The sequence below is a fragment of the Copadichromis virginalis genome, linkage group LG13 (assembly GCF_057382275.1).
Source record: "Copadichromis virginalis isolate Kocher_CV1m ecotype Utaka linkage group LG13, C_Virginalis_male_GT1.1, whole genome shotgun sequence".
Lineage (NCBI taxonomy): Eukaryota > Metazoa > Chordata > Actinopteri > Cichliformes > Cichlidae > Copadichromis > Copadichromis virginalis.
In genome coordinates, this window is record NC_140630.1 from 8,146,306 (window position 1) to 8,159,949 (window position 13,644).

At 39.4% G+C, this 13,644-nt stretch overlaps 1 protein-coding gene across 6 annotated transcripts in view; it reads left to right on the forward strand.

The window, feature by feature from the left end:
- The first annotated feature begins 1,071 nt into the window (after positions 1-1,071).
- ehbp1 (EH domain binding protein 1) overlaps positions 1,072-13,644 on the forward strand; it is a 163,230-nt gene continuing 150,657 nt past the window's right edge. For 5 of the 6 annotated variants that reach the window (XM_085477106.1, XM_085477108.1, XM_085477110.1 and 2 more), the window contains exons 1-2: positions 1,072-1,456; positions 2,003-2,482. In XM_085477106.1, the coding sequence (XP_085333232.1) occupies positions 2,379-2,482 (104 nt within the window). In that variant the 5' untranslated portion in view covers positions 1,072-1,456; positions 2,003-2,378. The remainder of the gene's footprint in view (positions 1,457-2,002; positions 2,483-13,644) is intronic. The other variant, XM_085477107.1, reaches the window with a different exon arrangement.

The window sequence follows — 13,644 nt, forward strand, 5'->3', positions numbered from 1 at the left end:
ACTGTATACTGCATTTAAATGCCACATCGTTTTGCAAACTGCAGATATTTGACTTCCCAGATGCTTGATGGTGACTTGAGGAGGTCTGGGGACAGCAGCAGCAAACCCATCCTATGAAGGATTAAGGGATGTGTTTGATGGATGTAGGATTTAACAGGGGCGATAACAACAGCAACAACAACAACCTAGAAATGCCTCATGAATGAGTAAACAGGCACAAAAATGCCACCAATGGCTGATGTCTGGAGGCGTTTCTCCAGCCTTCAGTCATCCAAGCGGCAGAGCAAATGATGGAGAGGAGAGGATCAGTGAAGTCAGCCTGAACCAAGACAGGATGTAGGGGCATCAACCTTCAAAATAAAACACACCTTGCGCAAAAACTTGATAAGCAAGTTTGAGGAATAGCTTATAATGATATCATTAAAATATTACTGAAGAAATATTGTCGGTATAACTGTATTTTTTAACCCTTATTCTATATTTTTTGTCTTGTTTTGATTTTATTTGTCTGTAATTTTCTTATCTTTTAAACTTATTTGTTTTGAATTTCAATTTATTTTCAGTCCATACAGTTTAGAGGCAGGATTACATAAGTTTACTCTTCGTCCTACTCCTTTTCCAGTATGTAAACTGACCGGTCATAATGTTGTTGATGGCAGTTCAGTATCCCTTTTCTTGTTTATCTGTTTACAATGCTCTTTTGTTACTTATTTGTGTTTTCTTTTTCTTTTACATGTCTAAAATCAATCAAAATGTTTAGTTTGAATTTTACGCACTATTAGTTTTAATCTTTTTAAATGCTCATATTGTAAGGAATACTTGTGGGGGAGGTGGGGGATCAGATCAGCTTTTGCACTAAAAAAGACTTACAGCCAAGTGAACTTTTTATATAATAATAATAATAATAATAATAATACTATGTTTATTTATTCCTATTATAATTTAGTCTCCTTGGCTTGTAATAATGATTGATTAATAGACTCATTGAAGAGTATCCTTGTCCTTTCAATTATCCTGAAAATGCAGCTTCCTCTAACGGAAATCTTTTAGGACCTCGCCTAACTTTATGCACTTTTCAGATAAACAGATCAGTCAAAGTATCAGTAACTATCGGACTACTTAACTAAGAGGATCCCTGCTGCCAGGGATCGGTTCACTTTGCTTCAGTTTAGCTGCGGGACAGCCGTGAATAAACGCCGGTTTTTGAGTTCCAGGGGTTGCGCTTACCTGAGGAGCAGAGTGCCAGGCTACGGTTTCCGCTCGTGCCGTGTTGTGGTGACTAGCCGTGGTCACTAGCAGGGCTAGCTAGCTGTATGACTGGTGTTGCTGCAGCATAGAGAAAGCGGCAATTAGCCAGCAAGCAGGCTACTCTCACTCGTCTGTTTTCTTGGTTCTCTTTTTAAGACAGTTCGCCATCTCTGCTGATAACACATTATGTGCTGGGTGCTGCAGTAAGGTGAGTGTCACACAGCCTCAGGAGTTTCACATGTAAAGTCGTTAGCCTGGAAGCTGAATCACCCCGGTTAGCGGCGGACAGCGGCGCAGACTACTCCCTGGATTCCCGAGGAATTCCACTAATTTGTCCGTGTTTAAAACGTGTTTTAGTGGGGTCTCATTTTCAGGTGGTGCATGTTGTTGCAGCTTTTGTTAACTGTGTGGTTGAAAGAGCTTGTTTTAGTGTGATGTCAGTGCTTCTCTTTCATTATTTCATTGCAGAAATTCAAATTTTATTATCAAACATGCTAGCAAATAGCCCCCCCCCCCCGACACGCCGTGTTGGCAGCATTAAGTGCTGCTGCATTCTTATACATGAACAAAGTGCTCTGCAGATAAACTGTCTTGTTGTAACATCTGCAGAGCTTAAGCCAGTGATAACGGAGCAGCTGCTTTACGTAAATTGCATCTCTATAACGTTTAGTGGGTTTGTGACATAGTCAAAGATACTCCGGGCTTTTCTGTGTTTCTCTACCGACTGTGTCTTTTCCCCTCCTTTCTTTTGCAGGAAGGTCAGCAGATGGAAAAATGATATTTATACCCAGTGGATTACTCATCACGCCTTTCGAAATTGTGGAGTGCTTTTCTCCTTAGCATCATGCGTTTCTACAAATCAAGCCTAGTCTCCTGCTGCAGAGATTTCACCTCCTTACGTTTGGATTTATCCGCCAGTTTTTAAAGACGGTCCTTATCATCTTCTTCTTCTTTTTAGTGTCGTTCTTGTTATTATTTTTAAAGTGCTTCCGGTAAAACATTAACTATGTGTCTATGCGGGTTGGATATGCTCAGATAAACACAAGCGTGAAGTCGTGCGAAGGGAAGCCCAAAGAAGGAAGTCCAGGACGGGATAGGCACGCAGAAACTACCCCGCGTCCCAAAGAAACATGGCCTCGGTGTGGAAGAGACTGCAACGTGTGGGGAAGCATGCGTCTAAATTCCAGTTCGTGGCTTCCTATCAGGAACTAATGGTGGAATGTACTAAGAAATGGTGAGTTTTTAGCGACCACATTGCTGTCATTGAAGCCTAGTGAAAACTCTCTCTGTGTGTGTGTGTGTGTGTGTGTGTGTGTGTGTGTGTGTGTGTGTGTGTGTTTTGGAATGTCGAGCTTGTTCCTGGTGGCCATAATTCACACACACATACACTCACAGTCTCCTTGGTGTACAGGCATGTCTGTATGCAGGGAGGAGCCCGGCTGGCTTTTAAAATGTTTCTTTTTTTCTTGTGTATCGATGTGGATTTGGTGCAGTAGAGAGATTTCACTTCAACCAGATGTGCTGGCTTCACTCCCCTTCTCTTCCTCCGCTCACTCCTCTGTTGATATTCTTGAGCAAACCACTAGCAGCTCTAGGGATGCTTTTGGGAATCTCAGCTTGACCTCCAAACTCACCATATATACAAATTATTAATATAACCAGTTAAGTCTCATTCACAGGAAAAATCTAATGGTTAATGTAAACAGTCACATAAATACAACTCAAGAACAGTGTAAGTTGATGAACTCCAGACACACAACCTTTTTTTAAAAAAGGTTGTGTGTCAGATTAAGTTTACATGAAGTCACATTGATCAACAGGAGACTGCAGCCTTTAAAAGTGACAGTTTAAAAGTGACTTAAACTCTTGATTATGGTTTTTACACATGTATGTACAGAGATGAGAGGGAACCAGCCCAAGTAGAAAACCAAGCAAATAGCTAGGAAAGTCTGCAGACATACAGAGAACAGTGATGTACATGATTTCCACAGCGATTGATAAAACATGTAGCTGCTTGTCAGAGGTGTTATTAAGTAGCAGATCATCGTACTCTGATAAAGGTTTAAAAAGTAGCAGAAATCAAGTGTTTACTCCCATTTGAGAGAGAAACAGGATAAGTTGAGATTTAGTCTGGACTCCAGTATTAGGTGTTTTAAATCAGCGGTCCCCAACCTTTTTTGCACCATGGACCGGTTTATGCCTGACAATATATTCACGGACCGGCCTTTAATGGATCGCGGATAAATACAACAAAATAAAACTAGTACCCGTACCGAAAAAAATAAGATTTATTCATAACACACATGAAAAGACCCAGGAAAACAGAGTTAACAATCAAAACGATAACAAAATAACGCTGAAAACCGATTAAAAACCCTGAAAACCATACTTTTCACACCTGAGCCTCAACTCTCGCGGCCCGGTACCAAACGACTCACGGACCTGAACGGGTCCGAGGACCGGGGGTTGGGGACCGCTGTTTTAAATGCCAAGCTGTGATCTACACCATTTGAGTTTCAGCCCTTTGTGCCTTTTTTGCTTTTTAGGATGATGTGCTTTTGCCATTAACAGATGCCAACGAGAAGTCATTAATTACAGAGTTTCTTAAAATTAAATGCACTGCTTTTCCTTTTGTGAAGTTGCCAGCTTTACTGCACAGGAGTGAAAATAATGTTTGAACAGTAAAGATTTAAAATGATATTAATTGGTAGTGTAAATTTATAAATTTACATGTAAAGGTAATAGACATCTCGTTCTATGTACCATCAATGTTCTTAATAGATCAGTCATTACATGAGAAGAATAATTTAACCAGAAGTAATACTTTCTGTTGTGTGTCAGGTTTTAAAGGGTGCCTTTTGAGGCGTGTCTTTCACAAGCCTTGGCTTATAGGACTTGTACATATCTATAAACAAAAAAACATTTTCACTTGTGTGTAATCATACTGGCATCACCACAGCAAGAATGCTGGTTATTGAATTAATAATTAGACTGTTTTGCAGGCAGGTCCTTGCCCTCCTGGCTTTAAAACCATACTAAGACATCCATACCCTTAAGTGACACGAATCTCATCCCTGCTTCTTTTAGTCAGATGTGAACGCTGTTAGAAATATGACAAAAATGATCTGCACACTTGCATACTCTGCAATAGTAACATACATGCAGTGTTTTTAATCGGTTAATATTGTTTAGTTTTAGTTTAGTGGCTCATCTTGTGGTTGTATGCCAGAAATATTTGAATCTATGAAAGAGGCGGACGAGCTGTGCTTTTAGATGTGGAGATGAAGTGGAGAGATAGGTAGATACGTGCTACAGTTATGCCTGCAGCTGTGTGCCCTGTAACGAGGGAAAAGCTTGGGCTTGTAAGGTAAAGATGTAGCCTGCAGACACAGATTCTCAAGTAGCGTGCCGTAGGCGTGACTAACACAGCCCCACAGAGCTTCGACCTGGGACAGATGTTAACGTGTTGGAGAAAGGAATGACAAAAATGTACCTCTCTTCCCAGAGCAAAGGGTGGGTGGGCTCAGCTCAGTGTCAGTAGTACACTTTGTTTTGCAGTCTTGAGAGGTGCTTTCATCTTATGATATGCCAGAAATGTGTATACAGAGCCATTTGTTGTTATATAATACAGTTCTTATCTATAGGTAATCAGCACTGCAGTGATTTATTGATCCTTAGAGATCAAGTGCTTTTGCATTTTGCTCAAAGCTGTGAAGATAAGTTGAACCCAAATTCCTGTGTTACAGCAGTCACAATTGTAGACACAATCTGTAACCAAACTGCTTAAACAGTTTTCAACCAGTTTCTTTCTTGTATTTGTATATAGGCATATGAAACATTATTGTGTGTCAGATGCACCAGTTTTTGTCAAATTAGTGTATCAGTCATTCTTGTGGCCAGAAAAACTCTTTTAAATGTATCAGGTGAGCAGTCACTTCAGGGCTGTAGTGGGGTGTTTCAATCATATTAGAAGCAGCCCCCAGAGCTCAAATGGTTCATAACGTCTTAAAAAAAAAACAAAGCCAAAAACCAACTGAACCAAAAAAAAAGCCCATAGTTCTTTTTAATTTTCGTAATCAATAACAGGAAGAAAAAGGCTGAATGCTTACTTTGTGTCAGTACTCCTGCATGTGCCTGTATGTACACGTGTGGGTGATTTGTGCTTAGTGTGAAATATAAAAGCATTTCAAATATTCAAAGGCTTAGTAGAGTAATCTCTACAATCTTGATAACTGGACTTCAAATAGTCACTTCAAGGACGTGTTTTCCTTCATGTCGAACTCCTTTGCCTCAGGCTGCTTGCTGCTTCTTGTCACATGATCTTTGGTTGAGCTTGAATAATCTTCAAATTTTATAAAGAATACATGTTTTAACTGAAAGTTTGTACACATTTTTCATTGTGCCAAGTTTTTATGTAAATGAGTGTACTTCTATTGTCTGATTTATTTATTTTTAAATTTCTGTTTCTCTTTGAGTGGAGTTTAATTTCCTCAGGCATAAACCACATTTTTTGTTTATTAAAATATCAGTAAATACCAGTGATATGAACCAAAAAGCAAATAGGAAGAATGTGTGTGATATAGGGATGGTCCCCGTGAATAATTTATTAGTTGCCCTTGAAAGCTTAGGTGTAACCTTTGACTGTCTTTTCTGAACTGTGCGGTTTCTGTCATATTTCAGGCCTGCTTGTAGAACAAAATGACTAGGTTTGCATCAAAAGTTGATGAGGGTGGGGTCTGCCTATTCAGCTACCATTTTTGTTGCTGTTTTTATTCACACTGATTTGGTCGAAAGCATTGCAGCGGCTGCAAACAATATCATCTGCAAATTATGCCGGGCGACAGTAATAGCAAAGAGACGAAGCACTTTTGGAATATGGGGAAAGCCAAAAACTGCGCTTCCTCCACTTCCGTACCATTGATTCATTAATGCTGAATTCTCTCTTTGTTTTCTTTGAGAAAATTAAAGGATTTTAAGTGTGCCTTATAGTGTGTAGAATACGTTATACAGAAGAAAAGAATATATCGTGATATATATCGTTACCGCACATGCTTCAAATTATAACGTGATATGGATTTTAGGCCATATCGCCCAGTCCTAACACTGATTGATACTGAGGTGCTAAAACCCCAGTTAAACAGGTGGGAAAAAGAAAACTAAAAGTTAGGCAGCATTCAGAAATTTGTCAAAACTAAGTGTAATGTAATGGAGTTCCATTTAAAAATTGTATGTGTGTATATAGGATCCATTTGAAAGAATTAATAGTCATAATATCATTTAAATGTGGTTGAAATGTACTTAAGGTCAGATTAGTTTGTGGAGTTCAGTCTCTGCTACCCAGATCTTGCAGTAAAATTCTTCTTAAATAGGTTGGAAAAACAGTATAAACTTAAATCAACTCATATGCTTAAATTTTAGTGTCTTATTCACTAATTTCATGTATTATTATGTTTTCATATTTTGAGAATTGTGTAAGAATTTAGGGCATCTGAGGATATTGATTCTCTTGTCACGTGTTTTTATCATCCACTCAACTAGTCATGCTGACATGTCTGCTTTTTTTCCCTCTACAAAGGCAGCAGGTGAGGTCACAGTCGGCTTAAAAACAGCTTTAGCTGTGTAAAGATATAATCTGTTTATTTGCACACTGAACATTTTATTATTTTTACTGGTTTACCCACCATCAGATGGGGGAAGGAAGTAAAGCCATAATGCTTCCCCAGACTACATTGACAGAAACAGTAATTCAACCTTTCATAACATGGGAGGAGTTCAAGTATTGCTGCCTTGAATTTTTATAAAGTTTATTGTCTGACTTTGGTTATTTAGCATATTAGTTTGCATGCAGAGTAACATGTTAAAATGCAGAGAAGAGAAATATCTGTTTTCTGTGAAAGACAGATTTTTTTTTTTGTGCGAGTCAGGGTACCTTCTTTCTTACTGTGGCTCCCAAATCCTGCAGATTTGCAAACTGTCGACTCTTACATGTAGTTTTAGTATTTGGTTCACAAATGCCTTCAATGAGTTATTCCTGATTGTTGGACAGGTGTTGTCTCCTTTCTTGCTGAAGGAGAATATGGAAAGTGAGCTTTTTAGGTACATTGAGAAAGGGATATAAATTCTAAATGTCTTCTGAAATCATGTTGGTAAGTTCTAAAGCATCAATATATTACACAGCCCGAATTTGTCGTCCGCTTTTGTCAGTTGAATTGGTTATACAGCCTGTGAAAAAGCGTTCTACCTGTTAAACCCAACCACATCAATCATTTTACACTTTTGGATCATTTCCTGTGTGGGAAAGTTTGCTGCTAATGTAAGCAGAAATGTGATTGATGGAGTTTTCTTTCCTGTTGTTATATTTTTTTAAAGTGATTTCAAGCCTTTATCTGTGCCCTTGTTGCTCTATCTGATTGATTTCTGCAGCTCAGGAAGTTAGAACATCACTCACACAGCCGTTTCAGACTGCAGGATCAATGCTGACGAACCATTTAAAATTTAATGAATACACTGTTTTTCTTTGCCAGGGAAATGAGACACCATTCAGTCTTGCAGCAAGACTGTTCTGTCTTTTAGATGAAATATTTACATTAGTATCACTTGCTTTTCATTCAAAGCAGGTAATTATGATGCGTAATAAGTGGCAGGAAGTTTGTAACTTATAATTCTTTTAGAGAATGTTTTTTAACATGTTTTTTTTTTGTGTGCTTTTGTCTGTGAATATTTATGAATGTAGATGTTTTGTGGCCTTTTGGAGGCTTATATGTGCTTGGGACATTTCTCTGACGGCTGATAATCTATAATTTTGGTAATCTCCTGGTGACAACATAGAGTAGCTTGGAGACTTTCACACGCTCACTGATCAGGTCATGTGACCTGGGTGGGTTAGATCATTATTTGCCTTATACTATATTATAGGTTGTACAGTCTCTCTCACTTTCTCACAGTTAATCTCACATTAATTGAGTGTGACATTAATTTGCCCCTCTGTGTGCTTTTCTAAACCACTGAGATTAACAGCTTTTCTATCAGAAAACTTGGTATCATATTGGCTGTAAATTTAAGCTTTTAATCAGCCAGTTTGTGTTATTTCAGACCCTAAATATACAAAGTATTACCTGAATGAGTACTGTAGGTCTTGCAGACCCACACAGAAGACGTGGGAGTTGCACACTGCAATCAGCACAGAGACATTATTGATTACATGGTTGGTCTGTCTTGCTCATGCAAGCATGGCTAATCATCACTTCTTCCCTCACACCCACATGACATAACAGGGAATGTTCAGTTCTGAGGAAGAAGCTTCATATCAATCAAAGACTGCACACATACCCTGAAGGCATACGTCCACACTTTTATAGGAATTTAGACATTTTGAACACACACAGACACTCTTATCAGGTAAACACAGAGACAAGTGGATTTTCCCATCTGCTTTGGGGAGACAAGGGGTCCTGCTGCAGATCCAAGCAGCAGAAGAATTTATCATAGAAAGCACTTTATAGATTCTTTGTTTTTCTGGCTTTCATTGGGCATTTGGTGGAGATGACTATGCAAGCATGAATAGACAGTCAAGGCATTGCTGAACATGAGATACCTTTATTTGACAGAAATCTTTGGGTTTTTTTTCTGGTTAATGTTGACAATTTTTGAGCAGAAGTGATGGGTGTGTGCATAAATTCCCTATTAACTTTATATCAGCCATTGGGCTGATTGCGACACATTATATAGCTGGTTAACATCCATTGCTTGCTGTTTGACCCCTAGGGCACAAAATGCTCTACTTATAACTTTTTCTTCACTTCCTTGATGCAGCAGCATAAAGTGTCTCATGAATGTCTGAATAGTGATAAAATGTTTTGTAGTTATCAAATTCAATAATTCGGTGTCACTGAATTAGGCAGTAGAAACTGGTACAGCTTGACAGGTTGGTGGTTTTTCAGGTAGGGCTTTGGATGACAAGATGAAGAAAGCATTTGGAGATTTTCATAGCCTTTTTGTTGTTGTTGTTGTTGTTGTTGTTGAGGGATCTGCAAACTGACTTTGACTGTGTGTTAGCCACAAACGTCATTTTTTTTTCTTGGCTAGTATTTGGTAGAACTTGGTATAGGGTAAAATTCAATCACTTTTAATAAGTGGATAATCACACGTTACAAAACTGGTTAAAGCAATAATGTTATTCCAGTGCTCAGGATTTTCCTTTGGTTCATACTTTATTATAATAATAATTATTATACATTAATCAGGCTCTTATTGTTCGAATCAGTTTGTGGTAGTGGGCACTGAAAAGGAATTTAAATTTGAAGTGTCTTTGTAAGCATGAAATGCAGTGGAAGTGGTGTTCTTAACACAGTTATTATGTACTTGAGTGTTGTGAAATGCGTGAAGTGTAGAAATGAATTCCACAGTTGAAGCATCTGGCTGACAGTTGACTAATGGCCAACCTTTTCAGTGGAAATGACCAGCGTGCGTTAGGCTGTGACATGTTGTCTTCTGCTGAGCGTGTGTGCATTATGGCGAGCGTCCATCTCATTTCTCTGCCAGAGAAACCTCTTCTTGCCAACTTGTCTGACGTGGCTCTCCATTCTCTTTAAATCTGAAGGCCTTGACAGATTCCCGAGTATAACTTTGGCACCAGTAGAGGGTTTTTATTGCCAGGTTGTAGTAGAGAGCTGTCATTTCTCTTGTCCGGGAATTTTGGATGAAACCATAAAATCTGGATTGTCATTATGTTTGAGGTTTTGGGAAAAATAACTCTGTCCCTGGATTGAATTTACTTAATTGCAAACATCTCCTTTGTTTTTGTTTCAGTTTTACGATCCATGCTTGTTTATTTAGAAACACACAAGTAAAATGTAAAATTATAGCAAATGTAAAGCAATTTTTATGTTTAGTGCTTGAGCTTTTTATTATTGAAGTTTATCGCCTCTTTTTCTAATTCTGATTCTTCTATCACGTGGGAAAACAAATTTCCCACGTGTGGGACTAATAAAGGTTATCTTATCTTATCTTATCTTATTTTCTTGCCCCAAGCTCACTGATGTCTTCTGGGTTAGCTTTCACAGTGAAATGACTGCTTTTCTCTCCATTTATCTTTCCTCTCCATTCTTTCCCGATTACTTTATCTTCCTTCGTCTGTCGAACCTCAGTTGCTTTTCTTTTTGAGGGGGGCTTGCTTTGCAGTAGAATTCACCCAAGTGTTGTTGTTCTGTGCTGCAATCATGAGACAAAAACGGGGCATTTACACACTCCTCCTACGCACACTAATAGACATGAAACATTGCAGGGTTGTGAAGTAGTCAATGGGGTGTAAAATGTGATAAACTCTGCTGGTGTGTTTCACTTTGCTGCTGTCAGCCAGAAAAAAAAACACACAGCCCTGAAGACTGCTCATCATTTATCAGCCTGCAGAGCACTGCTGCAGCATCTGCAGGCTTATTCATACTGTGTGTGTATCTGGAACTGTACAGTTCGTACAGTTTTAAAACGCGGTTTTGGAAAATATAGTTGACATAGGTGGAATTTAGGATCCTCTCTTGCAGTACAAAGTGGGTTTTTTTTCCCCCTCTGGGTCTCTTTGGATGATTTGCTTCGTTGTCCAATCATAGCACCCTGTGGGGTTGCCAATGACCAGTGGCATTACAGCCAGGGTGGTGCAGCAGAGGAGGTTAATGTGCAGTCAAACACACCAAACTCAATAGTCTGTGGGTAAAAGAGAAACACACCTATTGAAAGTTTGTCACCTTCAGCATAAAGCTACATTTACATTTTGACATGCAGTGGTGAATGATTTAGCTTTACCACAATTAGTTAACATAAGTGAATCGATGTCGGCTGAACAGTTTCAACAATATTGGGTCACAAGATTCATTTGGTGCACATGGGGATCCAAGGCTGACCTGTGTGGTTGGATACAACAGACAAGCTGTTGGAAAGCTGAAAGTGGCAACAGTGACAACGTGAGCATTAGAACTGGACCACGGAGCAATGGCAGAAGCTGGCTTGGTCTGATGGATCATGCTTTCTTTTGCATCACATGGATGGTCAGGGTTATGTGTTTATGTGTCTGTCGCTTACCTCCGGAAAACCTGGCACGCGATGCTGGTGGAGGCATTGTGACGCTCTTGGCAATGTTCTGTAGGGACACCTCGGGCCCTGCCGTCCTGCCATGTGCATGTTACTTTGACATGTACCTAAGCATTGTTGCAGAGCCTACTACCAATTAAGCATATTAGGTGATGTGCATCTCTGTAATGAGAAGGGGTGTGGTCTAATGACATCAACACCCTATATCAGGTGTGCATAATTATTAGGCAACTTCCTTTCCTTTGGCAAAATGGGTCAAAAGAAGGACTTGACAGGCACAGAAAAGTCAAAAATAGTGAGATATCTTGCAGAGGGATGCAGCAGTCTCAAAATTGCAAAGCTTCTGAAGCGTGATCATCGAACAATCAAGCGTTTCATTCAAAATAGTCAACAGGGTTGCAAGAAGCGTGTGGAAAAACCAAGGCGCAAAATAACTGCCCATGAACTGAGAAAAGTCAAGTGTGCAGCTACCAAGATGCCACTTGCCACCAGTTTGGCCATATTTCAGAGCTGCAACATCACTGGAGTGCCCAAAAGCACAAGGTGTGCAATACTCAGAGACATGGCCAAGGTAAGAAAGGCTGAAAGACGACCACCACTGAACAAGACACACAAGCTGAAACGTCAAGACTGGGCCAAGAAATATCTCAAGACTGGTTTTTCTAAGGTTTTATGGACTGATGAAATGAGAGTGAGTCTTGATGGGCCAGATGGATGGGCCCGTGGCTGGATTGGTAAAGGGCAGAGAGCTCCAGTCCGACTCAGACGCCAGCAAGGTGGAGGTGGAGTACTGGTTTGGGCTGGTATCATCAAAGATGAGCTTGTGGGGCCTTTTCGGGTTGAGGATGGAGTCAAGCTCAACTCCCAGTCCTACTGCCAGTTTCTGGAAGACACCTTCTTCAAGCAGTGGTACAGGAAGAAGTCTGCATCCTTCAAGAAAAACATGATTTTCATGCAGGACAATGCTCCATCACACGCATCCAAGTACTCCACAGCGTGGCTGGCAAGAAAGGGTATAAAAGAAGAAAAACTAATGACATGGCCACCTTGTTCACCTGATCTGAACCCCATTGAGAACCTGTGGTCCATCATCAAATGTGAGATTTACAAGGAGGGAAAACAGTACACCTCTCTGAACAGTGTCTGGGAGGCTGTGGTTGCTGCTGCACGCAATGTTGATGGTGAACAGATCAAAACACTGACAGAATCCATGGATGGCAGGCTTTTGAGTGTCCTTGCAATGAAAGGTGGCTATATTGGTCGCTGATTTGTTTTTGTTTTGTTTTTGAATGTCAGAAATGTATATTTGTGAATGTGGAGATGTTATATTGGTTTCACTGGTAAAAATAAATAATTGAAAAGGGTATATATTTGTTTTTTGTTAAGTTGCCTAATAATTATGCACAGTAATAGTCACCTGCACACACAGATATCCCCCTAAAATAGCTAAAACTAAAAACAAACTAAAAACTACTTCCAAAAACATTCAGCTTTGATATTAATGAGTTTTTTGGGTTCATTGAGAACATGGTTGTTGTTCAATAATAAAATTATTCCTCAAAAATACAACTTGCCTAAGAATTCTGCTCTCCCTGTAAACTATAGAGAGGCAAATTCAGTTTGTTATAAATCTCATAATAATGATCATATTAATTTAATGCTATATCGGGTAAATTACATTTTCCGCCTGTTTAACTCTGACTGAAGCTTATATCCTGAAACCTATTAGAAAACATGGCCATGCTGGGATCGGTTCAGCCCCCAGTGACCCTGCTTTGGATAAGTGGCTAAGAAAATGGGTGAATTAATGACTGTGCCATGAGAATAAAGGCATTTTATTTAAAGTGGGAGAGATGTGTTGGAGAGTTAACATTTTTAAGCTGCTGTTTGAATTATAATATGAGAGAAATTAAAACATAAGCAGTTTCATTTGCCAGCAAATTATCTTAAAGACTTTAAAATCTTCTCGTTTTTCTCTCTTCAGTTTGATTCTCAGACAAAATAATTGATTACTCACAAATATCAGCACTGTGACAGTCGCCTGGCTGCTTATCTATCATTAAATTTAGAAATGTATTCACCAGGGCTCCTTGTTTTCTGCTGTGTGCGCTCTTAAGCATGTGATGGTTGTGATTCGTACAGTGTCAGTCACTCCCCGAGGCTGTTGGTGAATGGTGGTGTGGGAAGAAAGGATTTATTACCTCACTTCTCCCACTGAAAGGTAGTTTCATTCTTAATTATTTTGCTCCCAAATTCATGATCTACATGATTCCTGCTGTGCCTGATCTGTGCCTGAGGCTCTTGTTGTGTTTT